This window comes from Apodemus sylvaticus, chromosome 20 (genome assembly GCF_947179515.1).
Source record: "Apodemus sylvaticus chromosome 20, mApoSyl1.1, whole genome shotgun sequence".
In the NCBI taxonomy this organism is placed as follows: domain Eukaryota; kingdom Metazoa; phylum Chordata; class Mammalia; order Rodentia; family Muridae; genus Apodemus; species Apodemus sylvaticus.
The window spans coordinates 51,016,772-51,044,517 of NC_067491.1; the positions used below are offsets into that span (position 1 = coordinate 51,016,772).

General features: G+C 40.4%; 2 protein-coding genes across 4 annotated transcripts; one reads left to right on the forward strand and one right to left on the reverse strand.

The window, feature by feature from the left end:
* The first annotated feature begins 5 nt into the window (after nt 1–5).
* Nucleotides 6–15,956, forward strand: Tmem263 (transmembrane protein 263). The gene is made up of 3 exons (XM_052165133.1): nt 6–273; nt 8,326–8,392; nt 12,995–15,956. Exons 2-3 carry the CDS (start codon nt 8,332–8,334, stop codon nt 13,279–13,281), a joined length of 348 nt encoding a protein of 115 aa, XP_052021093.1. The 5' UTR covers nt 6–273; nt 8,326–8,331; the 3' UTR covers nt 13,282–15,956.
* Nucleotides 15,957–17,224: 1,268 nt separating this feature from the next.
* Nucleotides 17,225–24,558, reverse strand: Mterf2 (mitochondrial transcription termination factor 2). 3 transcript variants are annotated; one of them, XM_052165132.1, is made up of 3 exons: nt 24,475–24,558; nt 22,771–22,887; nt 17,225–20,010 (listed from the first exon to the last, which is right to left on the reverse strand). In XM_052165132.1, the coding sequence occupies exon 3, from the start codon at nt 19,153–19,155 to the stop codon at nt 17,977–17,979; it is 1,179 nt and encodes a 392-aa protein (XP_052021092.1). In that variant the 5' UTR covers nt 19,156–20,010; nt 22,771–22,887; nt 24,475–24,558; the 3' UTR covers nt 17,225–17,976. The 3 variants fall into 3 exon arrangements, with proteins under 3 accessions (XP_052021092.1, XP_052021090.1, XP_052021091.1); XM_052165130.1 differs by having other exon boundaries at nt 17,226–19,183; XM_052165131.1 differs by lacking the exon at nt 24,475–24,558 and adding an exon at nt 24,123–24,444 and having other exon boundaries at nt 17,226–19,183.
* Nucleotides 24,559–27,746: the final 3,188 nt, after the last annotated feature.

The window sequence follows — 27,746 nt, forward strand, 5'->3', positions numbered from 1 at the left end:
CGCGAGCGCGAGCGCGCGTGCGCGTCGGAACCCGAGGCGCGGGAGGAGGCGGGAGCTCCGGAGGCTGCGGAGGGGGCGGGTCGCGTCAGGCGCCACGTCCGCAGCCAGAGGCCGCCGCCGCCGCCGCCTCGGACCGAGAGCCTTCCGACTCCTGAGCCTCGGGAGAGCATCTGGGTCGCGGAGCCGCCCCGAGCCGCGTCAGGGCCTCTGCTGCCCCGGCCGCTCCTGCTGTCCTCGCTGCCGCAGCTCCCTCCGCCCGGCCCCGACCCCGCGGTGAGTGAATCCGTCCCGTGGCTGGGGGCGGGGCGGCGCGGGCGGGGGGCGCCGGGCACTCGGGCCCTTTCCGTTAGCCCCATCTGCGCCTCACCTGCACGACCCGGGGCCTGGCCGCTCCAGCCTGGCCTTTGGGGGGAAGGGGACACTGAACGGGAGGGGGATGGGCGGGAGTCGTGGGGGTGGGGGTGCGCACGGAGGCATGGGGTTACCCCAGTGGGTCCACGAGTTCGCGGATGCGGTGTGTGCAGTCTAAGGGAGTAGCTCCGGAAGCATGGGTCTGACCGGTTGCCTTGGGTCGGGCTGGTGCGGAGGAGGAGATGATGGGGCATCCGAAGAGGAGCCCAGCTCCCTTGCCCCACGTAACTTCTGACCTGTTGATAAACGGTCCCGGTGGGTTCAAGTACACAGACAGGGCTTGGCTCGGAGCGGAGATTCCCGCTGCTCTCCCTAAATCGGGAACTCCACTCCCACGCCTGTTCCAAACCCGCAGGTGTGGGGCTGAAGCGCCCGGGGCGCTGGCAGTGTCACGGAGCGACTGGGGAGTCCTGGAGCGGCCGCCAGTGCAGTCGCTGCCGACCCCCGGGTTCAATCCAAACCCGAGCCTGCTGTGCACAAGCAGCATCTACACCAGCCCCGGAGCTTCCACTCCGGATCAAATCGGATCGGCTCCCTTAAGCCGGTCTTAAATTGGAATTCCGCAGGAGCTAGGGTGTGCTGGGTGGACAACGAAGGGGCGGAGGAAGGAGGTGTCCAAGTCAGCACCAGCCTCTAGGGTCATTTTCTGCCTCTCCTGCCACGTCACTCCTCTGCTAAGGAAAAAAAAAAAAAAAAAGACTTGCGGAGCCTAAAGGCTAAAGGTGGATCAATGATGGGGAGGGAGTTAGAAACACCTAGACTAGGAAGCAAAATCTTATTTGTGTCTTTTGTATCTTGTGAATGCTGCTAATCCAAAAGGAAACATTGTGGTATTTGTATCCGCTGTTGGTTAGTGCTTAAAACTTCTACTTGTTTTCGCTCAAAGGCTATCACACCACAGGTACGTGTGTTTCTATTCTTGATTTAGCAGTGTTTAATAAACTCATACACATCTGCTTTCATTTTTCACTTTCATTTTTTTTTCTTTTGGTCTTTGTTATATCACTTATACCGGAAACTAAGTTCAATGAAAACCTCATTCGAAAAGTTTGTCATTTTAACATATACATTTTTGACATATAAATTCAAAAGTCAAGTGTTTGACTTTTCTTTAATTCTGGGAAAACCTTTATCTATCTATCTACCTTTCTTTCTTTCTTTCTTTCTTTCTTTCAATTCTGGGGAAATCTTGACTTTCCTGTTTCAGTCCTCGAGTCTTTGCCCTTTTCCTACATTCTGGTGATATTGTACCAGATTTCATACAAGTAAGAGTACAGTCTTTATGTTCACTCATTGTCTCAACAAGATCTGGCACAAAGTAGGAATGCCAGCATCTCTTGAACAAATGAAGTGTATTTTAGTGAGGATGACATAGGTAATGGTTCTCTGGCTTGGCAGAATACTTTAATCCTATTTCATGTTTCTTTTAAGAAAAATACTTAAAATTCCTATTTTGACACTCTCAATTATTTGTCACTTTGTGTGGGATTTTTAAACGCCCATTGATAAAGTTTTCTTCATTGCCAAACTCAGTGCCTTTCCTGTAGTCTATTTGCTGTTAATTTAGTTGGCAGGAGCCACCTTTTATACAAGCAGTGATCAGTATTGTTAGCTACAGAAGCATAAAAATCAGCAAGATGATGTCTTGCTGTACATTGCTTGTTGGTATATGTGTAATCTTGAAACTCCTCAGAGTTAGTTGTCCAAAGAATGAGGATGTGCCAGTTTCCACATAGCCGGTGCAGAAGAATTCCCTACCTCCTTCTTAGATAGTTTCTCCTTCTAGAGCCTAGACTGACCTAGACCTCCAAGTCTTGCTGTAGCTTCATGAGAGCTGAGATTCTGGGCGTGAGCCACCATGCCTAGCTTCGTCTTTTTCTTATACAAGAAGCCTGTTACTTGTGTAGCAGATGTTTAAAGTGACTTTGAAGGTAAAGCATTGCACACTGTATTTTGTAGTTGAGCTTTTTACTGTTAATTTACTTGACTTTGGAGGGGTTATACCCCAAGGCTTTTTTAAAAGACATATTTTTAGATCTTGTTTTCTTTGTGACCCAAAATTTAATTTGTATATAAATGCTACTGAAACCCACAGACGACATTTCTTTATCAGTGATTTTATTTTTCTTAAAAAACCCCACACATACAACAGAAGGTTTCCAACAGGTGTTTGGTTGCTTGTTTCTATTATTGGAATAAATTACCCTCTAGGGAATAGTGGTATTGAAATTTGCTCAATATATTTGCCAGCTGCTATATTATTTTGTACTAGATAAGAATGATCCCTTTCCCATTATTTGCTATCATGTTATACAGTCTGTAGTAAAGAAATCTTTTGTTGTTGATATTATAATGGTTTATCTATGCCAGGACCAAAAATTGAACTGATTATGTTTATAAAATAAATTAAGTCCTTCGCTTTAATTTAAAGGCTGTTGTCATCATTGCCTTCTTTAGGGAAGCTTTTTTTTTTTTAAACTAGAAACTTGTATGCATCACAAGCTCTTAAAATACAGATAATATATTCATATATTTTGCTTTTTAAGGTGTGATCAAAGTAATTGCTTGAAAAGTGTATTCCCACTTAAGTTTTAGAATAGAGCAGTACCTGCATTGTCTAAATGCATAACAAGATGCAGTTTAGTAGGGTTCACATTATATGTTAAATCAATGATTAAGTCAATTTAGAACAGATGGATTATACAAAAATTAATAATTTGGGGGCCTGGAGAGATGGCTCAGTGGTTAAGAGAACTGGCTGCTCTTCTAGAGGACTGGGGGTTCAACTCCCAGCGCCCACATAGAGGCTCACAATTAACCGTGACTCCTGTTCTAGGGGTCAGATGCCCTTTCTTGGTCTTCATGGGAAGTGTATGCACAAGGTACACACATATACATTTGTACACACAGGCAAAAACACATAAATATGATTTCCCTTTGAGATTCAATCTTGTTTTCTTACTCTGGCTGGCCTGCAGCTCACCCTGTAGCCAAACTGATCTCACACTCACGGGCAAGCAGCCCGCTTTAGTCTCCAGGTGTTGGGATTAGAGGATTGCAGGACACCTGGATTCCTACTTGTAATCTTAGTTAAAACTTTAGGAGTCAATCTTTTTGTTGTAAAAATAAATAGATCACTTGATAGTAATCTTTTATACGAATCTGAGTTAAATTTGTAGAAGACTTGATGTATCTTTCTTTTCTCGGTCTAAATTCCTAAATTCCTTTCTTGGTCTCTATGAATTTATACCAACTATTCAATGAATACTGACTACTCATTTGACTGTTTTTGCTAACTTCTCTTCTTCAGCTGACTCTTAAATACACTCTAAAATGAAGGGTGTAAGTCTGTTTTAGTTATTCACAAGCATGAGCACATCTCCCACTCTCCATAGATTAAGTCGTCACTTAAAGCCATTATCTAAACCTCAACTTGTCTCAGACTGTCTCAGCTTCTTAAGTCCAATTGCCTAATGAATAACTTCTGTGGACTCGATGAAGGCATCGTCTTGTAACTTTCTGTGGATGTTTTGAAGGTGTCTAAAATTGAACTTGTTTAGAAGCTTCTTGATGAAATGGTTTTTTTAAAATGTATACCATCTTGATTATCATTTCTGCGTACTTAGTTGCTTATTCTAGAAATCTAACAAACTAGATTTTCTCCATAAACTTGTTTTAATACTCAAGTTGACTTTATATAGAAATTCAAGTATTTGACCATATCAGACATTAAGGACCTAAAGATGAAATAGTGAACAAACTTCAAACCCTTGTTCTCACAGAGCTTATATTCTAATGGGGATACATATGAAATAGATATTAAGTGATAATAAAAGCTAAGAAGAAATCAGAGTAAAGTAAAAAATGTTAGGCAGAGTTGAGAAGAGAGTGCTTACCTAGAGATCTTAAAAGGAGACACTTACACAAGGACCCCTTAATCGCTCCTAATCCTGACAGCATTTGTTTTTATTTTTCTTGAAGATAGCCATTCTGATTGGAGTGAGAAGGAATCTAAGTTTTGATTAGCATTTCCTTTATGTCTAAGGATGTTGAGTACTTTTTAATACATTGGTGTACTGGCTATTTTTGTGTGTCAACTTGACACAGGCTGGAGTTCTCACAGAGAAAGGAGCTTTAATTGGGGAAGTGCCTCCATGAGATCTAGCTGTGGGGCATTTTCTCAATTAGTGATGGGGGGGGGCTCTTGTGGGTGGTGCCACCTTTGGGCTGGTGCTCTTGGGTTCTATAGAGAGCAGGCTGAGCAAGCCAGGGGAAGCAAGACAGTAAGAAATATCCTCCATGGCCTCTGCATCAGCTCCTGGTTCTTGACCTGCTTGAGTTCCAGTCCTGACTTCCTTTAGTGATGAACTGCAACGTGGAAGTGTAAGTTCAATAAACCCTTTCCTCCCCAACTTGCTTCTTGGTCATGATGTTTGTGCAGGAATAGAGACCCTGACTAAGACAATTGGTTATTAGTAGTTCTTTTTGGTAGCTGTTTAGTTTACTTGCCCACTTTATTGATTATAGTATGTGTTCTTTTGGTGTTTTATTTATATACAAATAGTCTGGATATTAATCCTCTGATGTCTAGTTGGCAACGGTTTTCTATAGGCTGTCTATTCATTTTGCTGGTGTTTCCCTTAGATATGCTAAAGATTTTTGCTTCTGGCTTTTGTTTTTTAAGGGAGGAGGGGTTTAATTTGGCTCAAGGATTTGTAGGAATATAGTCCTTCACAGCACGGTAAGCATAACAGAATTGATGGTATTGGAAACTTGCAGCAGAGACTCCTTACCTAGTGATGGATAAGAAATTGTTGCTAGTTTTTGTATTTCTGTATAGATTATCATAGCTTCTATTGATCATGTTGACCATCAGCAATTGACCATGAATTTCTATGTATATAGGCATATGTGTATAGATTTGTATAGTAGGATATAAAGAACAGTTTACACAGAAATTAATAGTCTGTTGGGAGAAGAAAGTGGCAATATAATAGTTTTTCCACAGAAGGAGCACACATATTTTCCCAGGATTTTCTACATGTCTTGCTTTAGAATCTGTTAAATAATATTCTCATTTTAGGATTAGGGCTGGAATATCTTAGTTTCTATTTTAAATCTCTTAAAGTTATTTTCCTTTGTCATATATTTTATGTCAGTTAGGATTCAAACTTAGGCTTTCTAAAGCTAGAGTCTTTCTGTAATCCCAGCACTCTGGGAGGCAGAGGCAGGCAGATTTCTGAGTTAGAGGCCAGCCTGGTCTACAGAGTGAGTTCCAGGACAGCTAGGGTTATATAGAGAAACCCTGTCTTGAACAAAATCAAAAAAAAAAAAAAAAAGCTAGAGTCTTGAATCTATGCAATATAATTTGTTATGTTGTTACCATGTTTATAGATATAAATGTAAATAAATGTAACTTTTTCGTTTGAGAGTTTTCTAACTAAGTTAGTCAAGAATTTTGTTTTATTCCTGTGCAAGATTATATATGTTTATTGTTACTTTTTTAATCATATGAAATCATGTGCCAAATTCACAAGGCAGACCAGATTAGGTGCTGCTACTAAGTTCTTGAGTCAGGACTTTTACCAGAGCAACTGAAAAATAGTTATCATTATATGATTTATGTTGTTGGATTTTAGGGCCCACTGACTTCTGTTTTGGGATTTAGGTTGTAAAGTCAAGATGTAATACAAAAAATTAAAATTACCTTTAAAATCTCTATTTTTAGTCTGCTGTGCTTTCTATACCCGTCTCCATTTTTATTTCGTTTTTTGGCTAGGATTATTGAAATATAGTGCAATAGGTCTTTCTGTGGTGGAGTGAGCTTTCCTGCCCTTCCTTCCCTCCAGGTAGTCAGAATGCTCTTTTTTCCTCCTCCTCCTCCTCCTCCTCCTCCTCCTCCTCCTCCTCTTCCTCCTCTTCCTGTTCTTCCTCCTCCTGTTCCTGTTGTTCCTCCTCCTCCTGTTCCTCCTCCTCCTCTTTTTTGGTTTGGTTTTTTTTTTCAAGACAGGGTTTCTCTGTGTAGCCCTGACTGTCCTGGAATTTACTCTGTAGACCAGGCTGGTCTCAGAGAGATCCGCCTGCCTCTGCCTCCCAGAGTGCTGGGATTACAGGCATGGACCACCACCGCCTGGCTCCTCCTCCTCTTCCTCCCCATCTTCCAGCCTTAACTTCCTGAGTGCAAGGATTATAGGCCTGAGCCCTCACACCTATTTTATTATTTAAAAACTAAAACAGAACACCTCATTATTCTGTTCAGTGTATTTCATTGGATCTCCAACTCACTCTGCTAAAAGCCAGTTTCCACCATTGACTGCAGAGGCTTGTATGCTGCAGACCACATTTTGTGATTCCATCTCTTTTTGCCCTTTGATACAATCTCTTCACTCTTTATTAGCTCTGTTTCTTGCTGCTCCTGGTAGGCTTTCACCTCAGGGCCCTTTTACTTGCTGCTTGTTCTGATTGAGGACTCTTCATTTAAATATCGGATGCTTTACCTCTTGTGGGATGCACCCAAAATGAAACCTTCACAGAATATCCATTTAAAACTGCACACTTTGTTCTTTTCCATTCGTCCACATGAGTAGCTTTTAGACTGTTTGACACACACTGTAGTGTAATATAGCGTCCTCTCCAGCTAGTGTGACTATTGCCCTATGGCAGGGATTCATTGCCCTTTGTACCTGGAACATCAAGTTGGTACTTAATCATTACTTGTTAATTAGTGTGTTAAAGTTCATTGTACATCCTCACAATGTCTTTTTAAATTCTTCATTTTGTGTATGTATGTACATGCTTGCACATGTAAGATGGTCTGCAGGTGCCAAAGTACATGTATGTGTGTGCATGTATAGGCCAGGGGTGCACATTTGTTGTGTTCTTCAATCAGTTCTCCATCTTACTGTTTTTGAGCCGTGTCTCCCACTGAAGCTGGAGCTCACTAAGTTAGTTAGAATGGCTGTCCAGCCAGACTCATAGCTCTTCAGTCTCCTCAACACTTCCGGGTTTACAAGCATATGCACAGATTTGAAGTTTTTTCTTTAAAGTGGGTATTGGGATTCAGAACTGAAGTTTTCAATATTTGTGTGATAAACACTTGACTGATTGAGCCATCTGCTCAGTCTCTTTGTGATATCCTTTTAAATATCTGTTGTTTATGCATAGATATAATAACTTAGTCCTTAGAGACATAGGGCAAACACTTGGTTGACTGTAAGGCCTTAGAGACATAGGAAAAATACTTATTTGCCTGCTGGAATCACAATTCTAGTTTTCTGTCCAAGCAAGATATCATATAGTCAGTTTTTGGTCAATCTTGTCTTGCCTTTACTTAGTCATGTTTGTTTATTTTTAAAAAGGCAAATATTTTCAGATCATAAAATAATTTGGAAAAGGAATTCTAATCATATTTTCTTTTTCTTAGTAGAGTATTAGTTCTGAAATTTCTTTTATAACTTTACTTAGAATTAATCATAGTTTGTTTTTCCACAGGGTTTTCAATTCTCTCACTATTTCTGTATATAACTATAAGAGAAACAAAACATTCAAGTCTTTCACTGATATAGATTAGGTGTGTTATGAGCGGGATCTTATTTTTCTGTGCTTTTTATTATCGTCCAGCTCTCTTTTACTTGCAGTTTTCTGTTTAAGTTGAAGTGTCACAGTGAAAACAACAAAAGGAAACTTGTGTCAGCATTGCTGTTCTTCATCAGTGCTGCCAGTAAGATTTCTAATGTCTCTGGGTGAAATTTCAAGTCTTTTGTAAACTCTACAGTTTGAAATAGGAGTTAAGATGAGTTACTCTCTGGTGGGTACTTGAAAATGTTCTTTATATCTAAACAAAGTTGCTTAAGTTGATTTAACACAGCATGCAAGAAGTGGTAGTCTTACTCTGAGATATATTTTGTTTTACAGGTGATCATGAATCAGGCAGATAAAAATCAAGAAATTCCATCTTACCTTAGTGATGAACCCCCAGAAGGTAAGCATATACTCAGCACTAAGCTAATACGATGGTAAATTAAAGCTATGATCATTTTAAAAAAATTAAATGTAAGGAATCATAGCCTTTATATAGTCAGTGGACATGTTCTAAAAGTAATTGAGCTTTTAATAAGAAAATACAGAGCTTGGTGTATAGAGACACAATTTCTATTACTTAAGGTTTATTTTCTTGTCACTTTCATTTGAAGTCTATTTCACAAGCAAAAACATCTTTTTATTTGCAGAAGCGTGGAAGGTGCAGGATGGACTGTTTGTTTTTGATGTCCTGCATACGAACACACCTAGTTGAAGATTTGAGAATTTAAAAAGTCCTATCATTTATTGCAGTATAATCAATCCTGCTCTCTATGTTCATATATGGTCTTGTGTTCTGCTTAATTTGTCTAAGTCATAACTAGTTTGGCTTGAAAACTGTGACATGAGTTACTTTTACCCTTGCTTCTAAAAGTCTTGGAAACACTATTTGCCTCTTTCTCCCCTGGTGTCCTAACTCTGTGTAGAAAATGACTGAAGTCTTAGTTTCCTTGTGGTTTTGGTATAAGACTTTCTAAGCTTGATATAAATAATGACCTCCTTGGAGAACTGCATGTTGATTCCTGGGCTAGATGTCCTAACTTTAGGTATTAACATTTTTTTCCCGGTTCTGTTTTCCCTTTCTGAAAGTTTCTTCCCATATTATTAGTCACAAATCAAATTTATGGGAAGATATAAAAATCTTACAGGTAAGCCTAAAAGAAGACTGATGCACTTGTCTGCTGTGGTGACTGACACATGTACTCCCAGCATTGTGAATAAAAACCAGAGGATACCAAGTGCACAGCTTGGCTACATAGTGAGATACCCCCCCCCCCCCCAACTGCTATGAATGAGGAGAAACTATCTAATTGTTTAATTCAGTTTAGACTAACCTGAAAATTATTAGCTCAGCTTTTTTTTTTTTTTAAAGAACAATTTGTGTAAGTTTATATACTCAGGGTATATGTAATTTACAAATATGTGTATATTGAATGTATGGTTTCTGTTTCTGTGTTTTGAATTTTAAAAACTTGTTGTTTTTGGGTTTTTTTTTTTTTTTTTTGGTTTTTTGAGACAGGGTTTCTCTGTGTAGCCCTGGCTGTCCTGGAACTCACTCTGTAGACCAGGCTGGCCTCGAACTCAGAAATCCACCTGCCTCTGCCTCCTAAGTGCTGGGATTAAAGGTGTGTGCCCCCAAGCGCCTGGCTTTTAAAAACTTGTTAACCATGTGTAGTGGTACATTTCTTTAATTACAGCACTTAGGAGGCAGAAGCAAGCAGATCTCTTTGAGTTCGAGACCAGCCTGGTTTATATAGTGATTTCCAGGACAGCCAGGCCTACATAGTGAACCTGTCTCAAAAAAATAAAAAACAAAACAAAAAACTAACTCTTTGTTTTCCATGGAGATAGGATCTCTCTCTGACAAGTATGTGCCATCATTCCCTGATCCTTATTTTTATATTTTACATTATAATAAAGTAAATATATTATTTTTTGAGACAAAGTCATCTAATGTAGCTTAGGCTACCCTCAATCTGAGGCCTTCTTGCTGCCTCAGGACTCTAATTTTATATAATTTTATAATTAAATTAAATTTTGTTATATATTTTATAATTTTATATCATTTTATAACTAATATATTACCTATACCTTAAGTCTTTTATTTTTAGCCATTTAAAAATTAAAAATTTATTATGCTTAGTTGTTTTGATATTTGTGTTTTAAAAACAAATTCAGCAGTAAATATATTTTATATGTGTAATATTTTGTTGGTTTTTAATATTTGTTTTTATATTTAAATCCAAGTATCCTGAAAATTTAAAGCGTACTTTGTTTTAGCTGCTTTTCCTTCCACAGTGTCCCGCTTCCTTCCTCGTCTCCTGTCTGTGTTCCAGGCCGCATGTGTTCCTCTGCCTTCGTGCCCCCTTTTCCTTAGCATCTCTTCTTGCCTTCTTTTGATATGTTTTAGATTTTTAGGTTTTATCTGCATTTCCTCCCTCTTGTATACACATATATATTAAAGCTAGGATCCAAATATGAAAGAGAATATGCAATTACTTCTTTCTGAGTTTGCATTACCTCACCTAATACTTGCCAAATCCATTCATTTTTGGCATATTTTGTAATTTCATGTTTCTTCACAGCAGAATATAATTCCATTGTACATGTGTGCCACATTTTCAGTATCACCTCTTGATGGGCATCCAGGCTGGTTCCATTTCTTTGCTGCTATAGATAGAGCAAATACCATATTATGGTATACTGTCTTTGAGGCTGTGCCCAGGAATGGCATAGCTGGGTCATACAATAATTCTATTTCAGTTTTTCAAGAGACCTTCATACATAATGGCTGTATTGATTTGCATTCCTTCAAGCAATGAACAGGGGTTCCTCTGTCCTCACCAACATTTGCTATTAGTTTAAAATTTTTGTTTGTTTAGAGACAAGGGTCTCTCTATGTCTGGCTGGTCTGCACCTTGGTATGTTGATGGGGAAAATCAGAACCAATTTTGATTGCAAATGCCATAATGATACCTTGTATGTTAAGGTGGAAAATAAGTTTACACAGATATATCTGCCAGTTCTGCTTCCTGAGTACTGGGATTAAAGATATGTGCCATGCAACCAACCTCATTAGTTTTGATGCTAGCAATTCTTACCTGGGTGAAATGGTATCTGACAGTAGTTTTAATTTGCATTTTTCCTGAGGGCTAAGGATATCAAACACTTTAGTTAATGCTTTTTGTGTGTAGGGGGTTTTTTTGTACTTTAAGAAAATAAAATCTGGATATTCATTCTTTGTGCAGCTGGCAGAGATGTTCTTCTGTTCTGTGGGCTCTTTGTTCTTCTTATAGTTTCTTGTGCTGTGCAATAACCTTTTAATATCATGTAGTTCCAACTGTTAATTCTGAGTGCTGTTTTATGCCTAATGTACTATTTGGAATAATCAGCAAGACTGCCCTAGTTAGAATGTAAAGCGTCCAAGCAATGAAAAAAAAGATGAATTTGTGCCTTGTGTCCTAGAAAAACTCCATTTTAGAACTTTCAGATAAGAGATTTGTTACTTAGTTGATACTGTTTGTGCATTTTTATAAATCTCATTACTGTTTGGAGAAAGGACAGGTACATTCTTGCAGCTGTGTTTGCCAATTGTCTTTTGTGCTTTTCATCATCTAATTTCTGGAACTCTCAGTTATAGATTTGTGAGAGATTAAAGTGAAAAGACAAAGGCATTTTAATGTATTTTGAAGGAGATTTTTACTATGTGTCCGCTCTCCTCAAAGTCCTTAGAGACCCCCAAAGTACCTTCTGAACCATATTATATGAAGATGATTATTTTGATAATTAATAACTACATCCTGAATAAGAGATTGAAGGCTACATATGTTTATATTTTATTTTTCATACTTTCTAGGGTAAAATTTTTTTTAGCAAAACTGAAAATCAGAGAGGCATTTAAAATATATCTTTCAAAATAAGATTATATTGTATAAAGTGGTTTAATCTCTATATTATTTCTTTTTATAAAAAATTTTCCTTTTATGGATAAGACTTAGCACTGAGCCACACATGTGTGATATACTCCTGGGTAGACATGGATACATGTCTACTTACTCCATAGGGAACTATTGATATACTGGAGTCAAACTTGGTAAACCAGTAAGTTTAGTTGGATTTACTTACAGGAGTAGAAGTGATTCAAAGACCGCTGCATCACTAAAGTCCACTCCAGTGTGGGTGGCAAGCTCACAGAAGCTGGCAATGTGGAGTGCACTGTACAGCCTGCAGGGGGCTCACAGGGGAGAGCCTCCCTCCCGCGTGGCTCGGCTGGTCTTTGCTTCTTTCAGGCATCTTGTCTGAATGTCTTTCACTGGCCCTTATACTTGGAAAAGGAGGGACTTCATGAATCTGGTCAGTTTCAGGAACTTCATGAAGCTGTTCTGATTTACTTTCTGAGCTTAAGGAGCTTCTATGTAGAATGGAACTTTTACCTTTTTAATAAAATATTCTGTGTCTTATCTTAACTAGCTTCCCTTCAAAATGGAAGATTTTAATCTCAGAGGAAATTGCTAAATAACACTATGTATGTTGGTACATACCTATAATCTCAGTGTTTGTGAGGTGGAGGGAGGAAAATTTTGAGTTTTAGGAAAGCATGGGCTACATTAACAAGACTTTGCTTTGAAAGACTTAGTTGTGAGGGCAGTGGTGGCGCAAGCCTTTAATCCCAGCACTTGGGAGGCAGAGGCAGGTGGGTTTCTGAGTTCGAGGCCAGCCTGGTGTACAGAGTGAGTTCTAGGACAGCCAGGGCTACACAGAGAAACCCTGTCTCAAAAACAACAACAACAACAACAAAAAACAAACAAAAAATAAAAACAAAACGAAAGACTTAGTTGTAGACCAAGGTTAATATAAGACATCTGCAGCTGTACTCAGGCAAGAGCTGTACTCAGTGTAAGGAGCTTATCAGGTTAAGCTACTTGTTGTGAGGAAGGTTACTTAATGATTTGAACTGTTCTTACAAAGACTTGACTTTGACTCTCATACCATTTTCTCTCCTTAGGGTCAATGAAAGATCACCCACAGCAGCAGCCAGGCATGTTGTCTCGTGTGACTGGAGGGATCTTCAGTGTTACAAAGGGAGCTGTTGGTGCCACCATTGGTGGTGTGGCTTGGATTGGTGGAAAGAGTCTGGAAGTGACCAAAACAGCTGTTACAACTGTGCCTTCCATGGGAATAGGGCTGGTGAAAGGAGGTGTATCTGCTGTGGCTGGAGGTGTGACAGCTGTTGGGTCTGCTGTTGTAAACAAAGTGCCCTTATCAGGAAAGAAGAAAGACAAGTCTGACTAAGAGGGGAGTACACTTGCTCACCACAGCCAATGGCATTGAACAGCTCAATTACAGACTACAACCAAGTCAACCGCTAAACTGCTGGGTTGAAAGTATTGGTAACTGGCTGCATCTAAAACAAGAAGAGACCAGTACTACCGCAGTGTCTGAAGGCTTCTCATCCTTAAGTTCAGCTTTTTATCTGGTAAAATGTTACACTTGCTCAGTTGTAACTGAAGATATGGGATGTTTAAATATTTGCTCTAAGTCTTTCAGTTTGACTAAAAAATGTGAAAGTTCAACTTAGTAGACGATTTTACAGTTCCATGTGTACAGTGTGCCAGGTAACTCATATGACCTTTACAAAGGGACTCGAACTACATAAACTGTACCTTTGATGTGCCTAATAGTTTCAGATGTCTTAGTTTTTTTTTTATAACTATAGTGGTGTAGGCCAAGAGGCATTCTTATTTAAGCTGGCAGAAAAGTAGCAGGAATTCAAAAGTTTAGAAGACAAATGGTTTTATGATACTGTTAATTGTTTTTTTTTTTTTTGGGTAGATAAGCATTCTATTTGTTTAATCATTGATGCCTTACAAAAGAAAACATCTTTTCTAATAATCTTAAATATGTGCAGTTCTTATAATTATCAGTGAATTCTTTTAAAGGTTGTAAAACTAGTTTCCCTCTTAAAAATCTCAGGAGTATTGAAGTAAAGGAGTTTCCTGGTGTCAGTGGGTAAGACTGTGCTTGTTAGCTGTTGTGAGTAGTTAACATGAAACTTAGGCTTTAGAAGTTGGATTCGTGGTCCCATCATTAGTACACCCCACAGTATCTATGGAACCTTTCTTAGCTCTTCAAAAACTGTGTGGAGAGTTTGATATTGAGAAGGAATAAATATTAATTTTTAAGTTTTTATAATTATTTGAGGAATCTAAGATAATCCTTCATGCTTATTTCCTTAGGATGTCTTAAATTATTAGTAGTAATTCCTTTAAAATACAATAAAATCAACCATTAATATATGAGGATTGGCTCTTCAAATGAATGAGATGGGCTCTATACATTGGCTTTGAATAAAAAAAAAAATCCATAAGTGCTTTCAATGATGTATTTAGGTTTTTTTTCTTTTTTCTATTGAGATGGGGCCTTCTAAAGCCCAGGCTGGTCTTGAACTGGATATGTGGCTGAGGATATCCTTGAGCTCCCAATTCTGCTTCACCTCCAAAGCGCTGGGATTACGGCATGAGATACTGTGCTTGCTTTATGTGATGTTGGGGAAGGAACCCAGGTTGCATGCACAGTGGCCAAGTACTGTACCGCCTGAGCTGTGTCCTCAGTGGAATGCATTCATGGCTTTAAACATGTTCTCTTATATAACCCTTAAAGTAGCTGTAGACAGACCTTTCTCAAGCCAGTTTCAGGTAGGAGTGGAAGGTCTTTCATATGGATGGTAAGTGTGTTGTGTCTTAATGTGTTATAGCACATTCATTCTCACAAAATATAACTCAAAAGTTCATTTCTTTTTGTCTTAATGCTTAGTTTCACAGAAATTTATTAGTGACATATGTTTGGCATTTATCTTATAATCTAAGCCTGGGAAAAAAACCCTTAATTTTCTTTATACCTAAAACTAGAAGTCTGTCTCCATCTGCCCCTTCTAACTCCCTGGAGGGAGGGAGGGAATGGTTGGTGCCTCGTCGTAAGTCAGAATGTAGTGTTCCTGAGAACAGGAGGGTCACCTGAATATGGAGTTTCAAATGCTTGGAACTCTTAAGAGGATTCGATTAGTAATGTGGACCAACAGTTGGATAAAAGTATAAATTTAAAAAGCATTCATAAACAACAGCAGGACTGTCAAGCAAATCTACAAGTGTTTTTGGAACTTTGTTTATATAAAACTTAAAATTGTTGAATTAAATTTAGAAGGAATTAAATGGTCATTTATTTCATGCAATATCATTTAAAAGACATTTGTTGGTACATCTGGTGAAATGTCTGAACAAATGGTATTTTTTATATTCCAAAATGAATAGACCCATTCTCAGTGATCTAAATAATGGTATTGGAGAACTTGATTCCTGCTATTTAGAAGACTTTATCGATTCATTGCTGGTTTGTATTTCTAACTTAGAGGCTCTGCTATGCTTTGTACTCGAATCAGTCTAAATGTAGGCTTAGTATACTGTATGCTTGCATATTTATTTTCAACTTTGCTTGTCTTTAAAATCACTTGAGGAAAAATGGCTATAATTAATTTCTGCTATAGAAAAGCCAACTGGTAAATTTTGTCAATTGTCTTAAATGTGGTTCAGAGGGGCTTTTACAGCAATAGCAGAGAACTGTACAAATGTACAGGTAGCTGTAGTTCTACCATTTGATGTGTACAGCTATATCCCTGAGTCTCTTCTAGCTTATGTAGACTAGCAATTTGACCTGTTAAACAGGACTAGTTCACTTTGTTGTATACACTTGGAGGTATCTGTTATTTGGCTCCTTTTTTAAGTGGGTTTTGGCATAGTGAAGATACATTTGTGTGACCCACTTGAATGACTGATCTAATAATGTTGACATGAGTACTGTATTTAGTAAAATGTCAGATGAAAATACCTGATTGAATAATGCGGGGATTTTTGTATTAAAGGGATGGGAAAGAACACCTGAATCTGATAATAAAGGATTATGATCTGCAAAGATGGAATGTTTCATAAAGATCTACAGAAATAAAGGGAATTTGTAAACAGGATCATCTTAAACGTTAAGATTACACAGCAGTTCAGGAAGTGCTATAGTCAGTCTTTTTGATGATACTTTACAAACATGATATGGGTGTAGACACAAGAGTAAAGTACAAACACAAACAACTAAAAGTCTGAAAATCAGATGTCTAGGTTTTGTATCTCAGTTTGTTCAGTCTCTTTAACAACCTTCGTGGGTTATTCTTAGCATACTCAGCTGTGAAAACTGAAGAGGCAGACCTAGGGAACACTTGTCTATCGTGTGTAGTTAAGGAGCAACTTGAGATCGCTGCTGCAGGGTCCCGTGGCCATTCACACTGGCGTTTCTTATGAGAGTCCTAGGAGTTAAACCTAACTTAGGTTCTAATGCCCCGTTGCTTCCTCCTCCATCCATATCAACCACTCTACATTGCCTTGTCACTCCCCTATTCCACCAGTCACTCTTGATAAGTCAACCAGTGATCGCCCTATTCCAAATTCATTAGTCACTTCCTACATCTTAGTTGCCTCTGTGACAATCTCATGTATAGCCACGACTCTAAATGCCACAGCAGTGCAGGTGGTGCAGATGTTTATCTCCACTTCTGATTTCTCAGAGCTTCATTCTTGGCCACCTGCCTGTTACTAAGCACCTCACAGTTGACAGGTAACTGTAGAGGACCTTGTCGCCTGCAGTGTTTTCCAGACTGGCTTTAAGAAAGTGAGCAAATGCTTGTATTACTGATAACTGCCAGGACAAAGGTCTAAAGGTTCACTATCACCCTCTGTATGAACCCCTGCTCCTTAGATACCTCTCATTTTGTGCTACACTGAATGAAGCACATGGTCTTTTTCTTATACACATATATGTATATATTCAAGTACACAATTGTGATTGGATTCACGGTGAAGTATGTACTCTGCTACTAGGCTACAGCTGCCAACATCTGGTCTTAGCATTTTTCTTGACAGTTCTAAGTACTTTGGCCTTACTTTGAGTCTTACTGTAAAAGAGAGTATTCTTAACTTCCTGGGTGCTTGTTGCTAGTCAATATCCCAACTAAGGAACTGAACAGATTTGGATAGTGAGGGATATTTCATTGGCTAAGAGAATGAAAAAATAAGATAAAGGCTGCATTTCTCACTATATTTGAGAAGCTGTGCATACTACATAGTCAACTATTGTGCATTACAAACAATGAATATTACAGTTGTTACAAACTATACACCTGAAAATGGGCCAGGCTTTATCTGGGTAATGTTTATCTTAGATATGGAAGTGGAAACACTACAACTGAAGGTGGTATTACATAAAGTCTATTTTCAGGCTTTATAGGAAGCTACATTCATTTCAAGTGCCTGAATTAACTTTGAAATTGGTTTCTAAACCCCTCCCCTATAATCTGTTTGCATTCCTTCTTTTTGCTGTGCAGGAAAAGGTGGAAATCTTTTCCTGGAATTGAACAGAATTCAGATTTTAATAAATCAGAACTCTGCCACGAACCTCATTTGTAAAATGAGGAACAGAATGAATGTGTGTTTTTCTTAAGAGATTTCAAACTGACCATAGAAGTAGGCTCTTGTTCCTTCTGGATGAGTAATACTCCTCATTACAAGGTGAAGTTAGCTCTCTCTAAAGGAATGTGTTGTTGGCCTGTTAATGACTCAAGGCTGGTGGTGAGGAATTATACTTTGGTAGCAGCTCATGGAACAGAGGTGTTTCTGTACTCTGGTCAAGAGTGTGTACTGTCAATTTCTTAAAATGATTCCTGTGAACTATCACACTCCTGCTGCTTAATATATGACGTTTTGAAATAATAGTTTCAAGTTCAAAGTTACCAGTTTTATTTAAACACAATTTATATTTTAAAATACAGCAAATGAGTCCACCAATTATGATGGAACTTGAACACAACTCAGAAGCTCAGTAAGTCCTGAGAATCATTAGTTCTTACAAACTGAATTGCTTAAGTCTTTGTGAACTGGTCATTTTGCCCTGTCACTCTTCAACCTTTAATGATGCCACAGGGTTAAATAATGGCCTTCCTTGTTTGGCTTGCATTTTGCTAAAGTTAGCCTCAAACTCCTTTTTTGTTCCATTTAGACTTGCTAGATGTCCATCCTTTATTCTGTAGCCTAAAGAATTCAGCTTTCTTATCCTATATTGAATTATCTGTGGCGTCAATTCAAGAACCATTGGTGACTCTCTTATTTGAGCTATGGAGATGCCTTCTTTCAGCAGTGCCTGGATTCTCTCTTCTAGGACAGAAGCAGGATAATACAGAAGGGCGGGGCATTTCACAACTAACTGTCGTAGGTCATGGTCTGTACACTCAAAAGTAGTTTCAGTGAAGGAAATACTGTTTTGGATACTTCCTGGCTGAAGTTGAAAAAGAAACCCTTTAAGTTTGGACAGAAGCTGAAGAACTTCAGAATCTGTGAAGCCTTGTCCTTGAAGAAATTTCAGTATTTCATCTACAGCTGTAGGAGAATTTAACACAATAAATGGATTTTGGCTTAATAATTTTAGTAGCCATACTTTAGCATTGGCCTCAGTGCCACCTAAGTTTAGGTAGCTCTCCTGGAGAACCCTTATCATTTGTTTATTGTTCTCTACAGGATTATGGAAAATGCTAGAGGCTGTTGTCAGAAACCTGCTAATCACCACATTCTTGAGTCCCAGCTCTTGAAAGAACTGAACATTTAGCTTCTGGTTTTCCTGGTCCTTGACAGTAAAGAAAGACTCTGGGAACCGCTCTATTAACTGGACTAACTCTGCCTCATTTTTGCAGACCATCTGCCAGAGTTTCCTTTTGGTGTTAACAGCAGCAGGACTGCAGACAATCGCTTCTGGACAGCGTTCTAAAATGCTGGCTATCACAGTTTTGTTGGCGCCTAGTTCTTTCAAAATATTTGCAATCTCTTCAATGTAGGTTTCTTCCTCCAGAAGCACCCATCCTTTCAGCCTGCGGATTTTCCTAACGTCAACTGAACATTCACAGAGCTTTTCCACCGTTCTCTTGTTTTCTTTATTTGACTGGCTGTCGGTTCCATAGGTGACACATGCTGAAGAGGGGTTGATTTTCAGAGCTGGTTGCAGCTTTCTGCACAGTCTACAGAGTTGGTATCCTGTCAGCAACCTCCACGCCATGCTGTGAGCTCGTGCTAATTCCCACATCCTAATACTGACAATGTCCACATTGTGCCTGTGTGGAAGATGAAGACTTAAAAGGAGCGCCGGCTTTTACAACACTTACAAGTCTGAGTTCTAAGTAGTAACTGGGAACAATTTAAGCTGGCAAGGAAAACTATTCCATCATAATACATCTTATCACAATTTAAGGCATCTCATCCTTTATAAAAACATTGTTTGAGCTCTGTATCCATCCTGTGAAGCAGGTGCTCCAATTACAGGTTGAAGGTCATGGGGTTCAAAGGTTCATAAGCCTCAACTTTTCTGACACAAATTCACTTTTCTACAACTGTTATATTTCTTATGTCAGAAAGCATTAAAACCAGCACTGCTGTGCAAATGAGAAGAACATCTATGCCTTGCAGGCACTGCCAAAGTCAAGTGCTTACCAAGTGCTTGAAGACAGTGTGACACATAGTTAAGTATTTACTAAATAGTAGTTGTCATTGGGAACTATCAGGAGCCAAAGTCTTGTAGTGATACAACTTTAAACTGAATTTTAATGTGACTTGGGGTAGAGATCTGGAAAAGGAGTTCAGGTAAGGTGTAGGGGGCAAATATGACCAAAATATATTGTATGTATGCATGGAATTCTCAAAGAATAAACTATATTTTAAAAAGGATTTGAAGAGATTGCTTGTCTTTCCATTGTGAGGCCCATAAAAGATGGCATGTGAGAAGAGAGCATCCTTCGAGTCTGTAGGTATCTTGGCCTTGACCACTGTGGCCTCCAGGAGTGATGGGTAATAAGCCTGTGTTGCTTGTAATTAACCTTTCTCTTTCCTTGGACAGTCCACATGCATTAAAACAAAAAATGTCTTCTTATGCTAACTCCAAATTCTAGGGTTTAAATAGAAGTATGACTTAACAAAGGGCAAATGAGAAGTATGTCAGATTTTCAAAATCACTCCATAAAATTAACACACTGACTTCAGAGTTGCTGAAGTCTGAGGTACATAAGCAGAAGAAAAACTTAGAGCCCTACCACTTATAATTTAACACGTCATTGTTTTTGAGATAAGGTCTTGCTATTTAGTCCTGGATGGACTGATACTTGATGTGTGGCCTAGGTTAGACTCAAACTCATGGCAGTCATTCCCCATCCTCTTGAACGTTGGAATTGCAGGCATGTGCCTTGCTTGACAGCTATTCATATTTCACTATGTTCTGTTTTTGTACAATTCTCACTTGTAATTCTTTAAATATACAGAACAAATCTGCACATGGGAATTACATCTGAATCCTGTCTGTAAAGTGAAATTGAAAAAAATGTATACTCTAAGCAAGTCCCCAACAGCCAAGGGTTCCTTGAGGATGGGGGCAGGTCTTGTGTAGCTCAGGCACCAGTTAAAGTAGCTCAGCCTGAGGCTCTCACCTTGAAAAATGACAGGAGATCAGAGCCACATTTTTATGGCAAGGCGCCACTAGCAGGCACCTGTGAAACGAGACAAAGGGAAAGGCGGGCCATTGACCCATTTTCTGCTTTCTTAAAGGTCATCTGGACGTAGTCATCAGGACAGTCAGGGCTGTCCATCTTGCTGCCTTTCTGCTGGGCAAACATGGTTAACAGTAAAAATGGAAAGCCTGACTTATAATAAATGTACATTATGACTTCTTAGGAAGTCTATCTGCGGTGTTAGAATGCTGCAGGAAGCAGAAGGACCAGCATTTGGTATGGGTGTGCCGACGTAGCTCTTACTGTTGAGTAGCTGTGCTATTTGCAGTTTTGCGACATGCCAAGCATTTGTCTGCCTACATTTCATGTTTGCCCTTTAAAGCGAGTTTCTAGAATCCCAGAGAGGGGTGGAGAGCCTTCACTTACAGTCAGGAAACCCCATCTCAGATGACCCCCCCCCCACTAAAGAACATGAGCATATAAATGATTCTTCTGTTATTCTGAAGTGTGGAAAATAACTCACTGGTGAAAAGCTTTGTTACTGAGGCTGACTTTTGGCTAATATGTTATTTTTGGCCTTATCTTCCCTTTGCCTGTTTGTCCTTGATACATTATCAAAATTAACATGTATAAACCCTTATTATATAAGGAAAACATAGTTTTCTAGAATTGGCATTCTTTGGTTCATTTTTAATAGCTATCACTTTTTTGAGAGGGGGGAGGGGAGGGGGAGGAGAGGAGAGGAGACACAGAGATTGAACTCTTACATTGTAGTTCCTTCTGCTTTAGCTCCCAAATGCTGGTGTCACAGGCATGAGTTAGAGTTGACACTTTTTAACAAGTTATGGTAAGATGTTAATAAAGGCATGGTAGTATTTGGATCCTTTTCAAGTGGATAGTTCAGTGGCATAGGGTACTTTGACAACACCGTACAACTATTAACTACTACATCTAGGACTTCCTGTCAAATACAAATTCTGTGCTCTTGTCCTCCACAGCTCTCGATAAAGACCGCTTAGTCTGATCTGGTTGACCGAATGATGCAGTCACATCAATGCGTCTATTTCTAATCCCACTTCTGCCACATTCCATATTTCTTTCTTTTACAAGATTCCCAATGGCATCTGTGAGGATTGAAATCTTCTCCCTCCAACTCCCATAATGCTGACGTCTTGGCCTCGCCCGCACGTTTTCAACAGCAGCTGGAGGAGTGAATCCTCCCCACAAGATTTTCAACGAACTCTGCCCATATCCCGGGACTTTGTACGTCAACAAGGAAACGAAAGAAAGGCCATCAAGACAGGCAGCAGGTAAAGGTGCTTGTCGCCAAGGCTGCTGCTCTGACTTTAGTCCCAGAGATGACCGTGTCAGATGGAGAATACGGACTTCTGCAAGCTGTCCTCCGATCTTCATACATGTACTACTTTGGCTCATACCTCCCCACCGCCCCTAAATAATCTTCTCACTTTATTAAGAAAGGCCAACTCTCCCCACCCAACACATAATCTATGAAGGGCAATAAAGATAAACAATCAAATGAGGTCACATTCACATTTGTGCCTTCAGTTGTGTCCCTTTCTTTTTCTGCATTTCTGATGCTCACTGCTTCCCCCTCAGTCTCCTTCGTTTCATCCTCTTAGCTAATTCTTGCAGACCCTCCTTCCTCTTCTCCCACACAGCTCTCAATAAAGACAACTTCCCTGCTATCGGAGATAATGAGTAGTTTCAATTCCTACTTTTCTGGACTTTTGTAGGATCCAGCATCATTCGACCATTTGTTTTTTGGAAACAGTCTCTTGTCTGCCTTCCAAACTCTTCTTGTTCTCCGTGCTGCTGCTCCCCTCCGGCCACCCCTTATCTGTCCCCTCTAGAGGCTCATCTTTATGCTTGGTAGCCTGAAATTCCAGCACTAGGAAGGCTGAGGCATAAGTTTCAGGCCAGCCTGGTCTACCTAGAGTTTTTTAGGTCAGCCTGGACTGCAAAGTAACAACTTTTATATGTGTGTGTATGTGTATATATATGTATGTATATATATGGTGTGTGTGTATATAAATTAAAGAAATAGAGATCATGAATTTGAGAATAATGGGTGTGTGTGTACTAGGGAAATGTAAGTGATGTAATTATATTTTATTTAAAAGCATTAAAAATTAAACAGGTTTTTCTAGTGAAAAACAAACAAATAGATATCCTTTCTTTCTTACCTTATAGTTGCTCCTGAGAGACTTCGTCCTTGTCCAGGGCTTCAGTCAGTCCACTCAGGGCTTCTCTGTAGCTTCTAAACTGATTTTGTCACCTTTCTGCAATAGACTTCAGTGGCACTTTAGGACAGACATACAATAATTTGTAGGAAAGACTCTTGAGTTTTGCTGCCACCTGAATCCCCATATTCCTTCCTCACAAACCACAGTCACTGCTCAGTCCCAGGGGCTCTAACTCTTCCCACTACATAATCTCCAAAGACTGTGGGCTACTCTAACTGTCCTTTTGTCAAATGACTCTCAGAAGTAAGTGTCACTTTCTTAAGGAAATGGCTCTGATGTTTCAGAATAGATAAAGCCCCCATGTCCCCTTTAAGGGCATTTAGGGCCCCATGGGCTGCAGTGCTCTACCTGGGATGGCTTGACTGCTCGTTTCTGCTTCAGTAGCCCACACTACACTTGCACCGCCATGTTCTAATGCGTTGTCTCCCTGCCCTTGATGGGCTGGCATCACTGACTCTGGGAACCAGAGGGGCAGGCACCTTCCGGCGGTTTTTTGTTTTGTTTTGTTTTACTTTATAGTAGTATTTATCAATTGTCCATTTATTCATCTGGTAGTTTTTTATTTTTATTTTTATTTTTTATTTTTTTAGCTTAGGCTGCCATCAGGATGGATGGTAAGCACTAGCTCTCCTGGTCAAACACTTCAGATTTCTGTTGGGATCACAGGCCATCTGAGAACTTGAGAGTTACAGACTTTACAAAAAAATAAAGAAATAAATAAGACCCACAAAATGACTTTAGCAAGAACCACGAACAACCTGTAGTAACTATACGCCCGGGGAGGGCGGAGACTGAATACTGTTATTTCCTGTAATAAGCAAAGAATGGTGCACAGAGCAGTAACGTCAGACTAACAAATCAGGCTATGAAACAATGTAGAGGGCGAAAGTGAGTTACTTCAGCAGAGCTGCGCTGCCTTGGAATTAATTTCCGATTAGCTGTGACTTTTTAGGAAGTAATATCACCTTTCTGTGCCGGCAGTGTGGGCATCAGGAACGTGGACGCCACTCCTCGGTGAAAGCTCATGCTACCCGAGTTACTATAGTTCGAGTATTAAGAAACAAAAGCCGGGCGGTGGTGGCGCACACCTGTAATCCCAGCACTCTGGGAGTTCGAGGCCAGCCTGGTCTACAGCGTGAGTTCCAGGACAGCCAGGACTACACAGAGAAACCCTGTCTTGAAAAAAACCAAATCCAAAAAACCAAACCAAACCCCTCACATGTACTCATCAAACCACAGTTCCCCTTAAAGATGAGTCGGGATGCAGGTGTAGTTTGCCCGAGGCTGCCCACCTGAGAACCGCAGTCCTCTTAGCCTCGCGTCCTATGTACAGTGATGCTCTTGGTTAAAAGGTCACATGGTCTGCTCTCTTAAGCAATCCTCCCCTAAGCAATCCTGAGGTGCGAAATACATTTTTATAATTAAAGCAGTTCTCTCAATAGCACCAATTAAGTTCTGATCTGACAGTTTCAAGCGAATCCTAATATGAAAGCAAAGAACCGCAAAGTTGGTCAGAGTAAGGGCACCCAGGACCGCTACGGTGGCCTCTTATTTACGCGTGCAGCGTCCCTTTCTCGGTGCTCCGAGCTGGGGTGTCTGTGCACAGGCCTGAGGCTCGGCCTGAGCGGGACGACGGTGGCTCACCTGTGGGCAGCAGCTCCGGCACGGCGCAGAGCCCCGGGCGCTGCGCTACGTTCCCACCCTGCTCCGCAGGCCTCTCCACTCAGGAAACAGAGCCTAGGTAACTGGCAGGCCTTCTCCTTGGCTGGTAACCAATCAGAGCTCGGGAAACTGATGGGCAGGAAGTCACGCCCCCATCCCGAGCGTAGCCAATTAGAACACTGGGTACAGGCTCCCGTGGGAATCAGCGAGCCATGCAACAGTGCCTTTTGCTACCAGTGCCACCTGGCGCTTCTGTCTCGGGTGTTTCGGTCACTTTGTCTCTTAGAGAATGTCACAACCCGCTGAGAGAGAGAAGGGAATGGGGTGGGGGAATCAGAACCTGTTGTAAGGTGGAGCCATTCAGAATTCTCTGAAGTTTAAAACGTTGAAACCTGACCTTCCTGTTCATCGCTGCCTTAAACCCCAGGTCTGACTTCTTAAAGGCTGTTGATCCCTTCTTCTCCTAGATGTCTTTGCCCAAATACTGCTAAACCTCCTTGTGCTTTACATTCTAGTTATTCGTGAGGCCAAAACTCATAAGCCAAACAAACTAAAGCCAGAATCCTTTTCATCCATCCATCAAAGCGTTATTTATAGCCTGCAGCCTCGGAACTGCACGCGGAACTGCAGTGCTAGGACCTTGGACAGGGCAACAGGAACGGAAACACATTAACCACAATTAGAGAGAAGTCCTCCCCAGGACAGAGTCCCCTGTGGCCACCCTGTGCTGTTTGCAGTTGGAACAAGGAAAATGGTGTTTTGGTGTTTCCCAGGCTGGTAGCTGCCTCATTACCTTTCTAAGGGTCTCTCACACAGGGCTGGGGTACACTCAGGGTGACACCTCCCCTCATGTGGAATGGAGGCTACCGATTATGTTCTTAGCCTGGCTCACAGTTAAGAACTCCAGCAATGTTAATCAATTCTCAGAACAGCTTGTGGTTTACACTCTGGGCTTTAGTTAGAGGACCAGTCCTGACTCCTCATCTCAAGATCAGTTCTGATCCTCAGGACACCCTGGAATTAACTGAGCAGCTATTACCTGGATAAGCAGGTTCTCTATGTCCAATAACCCTCCTTGGCACGTCAACACTCTAGTCACAGACTTACGGCACACTTTCTTACAAGAATTTGGGATCCATGGTTAAGATGTGCTGTAATTTCCTCTTCCCCACTTGGGGAAGAGGAAATTACAGCAAAGTATAGAAAAGGAGTAAGTCGCCCCATCTATAATCCTAGCACGGGGAAGGGTTAGTATGGCCTCAAAGACAGCCTGGAATTACATAGTAATCCAGGCCAGTTTTGTTTACAGTCTAAAGTACTGTCTCAAAAAGCCAAACCAACACCCCCACCCCCAAATCAGACAGTTAAAAAAAAATGAAGGGAGAAAGTAAAAGAAAGTTGTAGGTGTTAAAGTCAAGACTTGGAATTGCACACTATGCAGTCACTTGTTAGGAGCGGGAAGCAGAATGAGCATCGCGGTGTGGGAGGCTTGCACCAAGGCTCCACACAACCCGTGCACTGCAATCAAAAGAGATGCTAACTCAGCCGCACCAACTGTGCCCATGACTGGCCTCAGACTTCGCTCTCTTCTTGCGGTGCATTTCTAGGTCCTGACTCAGAAAGTCTTAGGAGGAACAGATGATGAGACTACTACTATGTCTATTTTCTTAAAGGAAATTACAAAATCAGACAATTGTGAAGTCTCTAGTTTATAAGAAATAAAATTATAATGAGTATAGTGGTTTGAACGAGAATGGTCTCCATAGGCTTATTGCGAATACTGCCCCCCCCCCCCCGTTGGTGGAACTGCTTGGGAAGGATAGAGGCGTGGCCTAGTTGGAGGCGGTGTGAGCTTCTTGGTTAAGGATTATGTGTGAGCACTCAGGTGTGCCTGTGCTCTACAATCATGAACTCTAACCCTCTGAAATTATCACATGACATGCTTTTATAAGCGGCACTGAGTTTTATCTCAGCAATAGAAAAGTAACTAGCAATGGGTATCAGCCACGACTTTAGGGACTTGAAACTGTAAGTTAATTCAAAAGCATGGTTCCTTCAGTTTCCCCAAGTGTGAAGTAACTAGAACTTCAGGATTCAGGAAGCTGATTCTTTCCTTTGTACTTGAGGCAGCCTGCACTCTGCCTGCCTTTTCCTTTCTTAACAATCTGTGCTACTTCTATTCCACACTCAATTTAAAAGGCATGACTTTTTCTTTCTTTTCCTGGTGCTGCCACACTTTTACTCTAATAAAATTGTTCTTAAGCTAAAAGTCAGAAAGCCATTTATTTATTTATTTATTTATTTGTTTGTTTGTTTATTTATTTAAAGATAGGGCTGTCTTGGAACTTACTCTATAGACCAGGCTGACCTTGAACTCAGAGATCCACCTGCCTCTGGAACCAAAGGTATGCACTACCACACCTGGCTTAAATGATTTTAATACTTCAACCTCTGGAAGGATTTTGATGACTTGATTCAGCTTATAAGGGGGAGAATAGCACATTCAAGGATAGTGTCAAACTGAACTCTGATTCCTACCTCGACTTTTTTACCTTTAGTGATACCTCCTGGGCAGCTTTCAGGAACTCTCTGGAGAGAAAACATGTCACCCAACAACACCCAGTTGCCCACATGGCCGGACTGTCCCTATGCCAAGAGGAGTTTATATCAGAAATGAATCTGCTCCCCAGATGGGGATGGATGACTCTCAGGCCTATGACCTGCAGCTCTGTGTAATACAATCAGGTCCACGGGAGGGTTTAGTGAAAGACAATTGGAACATTTTGATTTTCTTATTGCTGGAGTTTATTGAGCATTATTAATTTATTATCCAGTATATATTTTAAAAATACCTGTCATATAAAAACATGTTTGTTTCTTAAGTCAAACATACTTTTAGTTACCTTTAAATAAAATTAAACTGTTTTGTGCATGTGTGCATGTGTGCCTGTCTGTGCATGTGGCAGTGAGAGCTGAACATAGGCCTTCTTTACACACACCAGGCAAATGTCCTATTATGGCCACCCCTAGGGCCCACGATACTGAGTGTCTGTTATTACTGAGGACAGAAAAATGAAAAGCCAACGGTTAATTAATGTAACCCGTAGTATGAAAGTGCCTAACAGAGCACAGCAAGAAGAGTGACAGTGGGACAGGGGCAGCCAGCTCGTGTAATCCAGGGCACACGCAGCCTGAAGCTAACATACACTAGGCGAGGCTCTATGCCCCGCAGCAGTGAGAGCACTTTACATGAA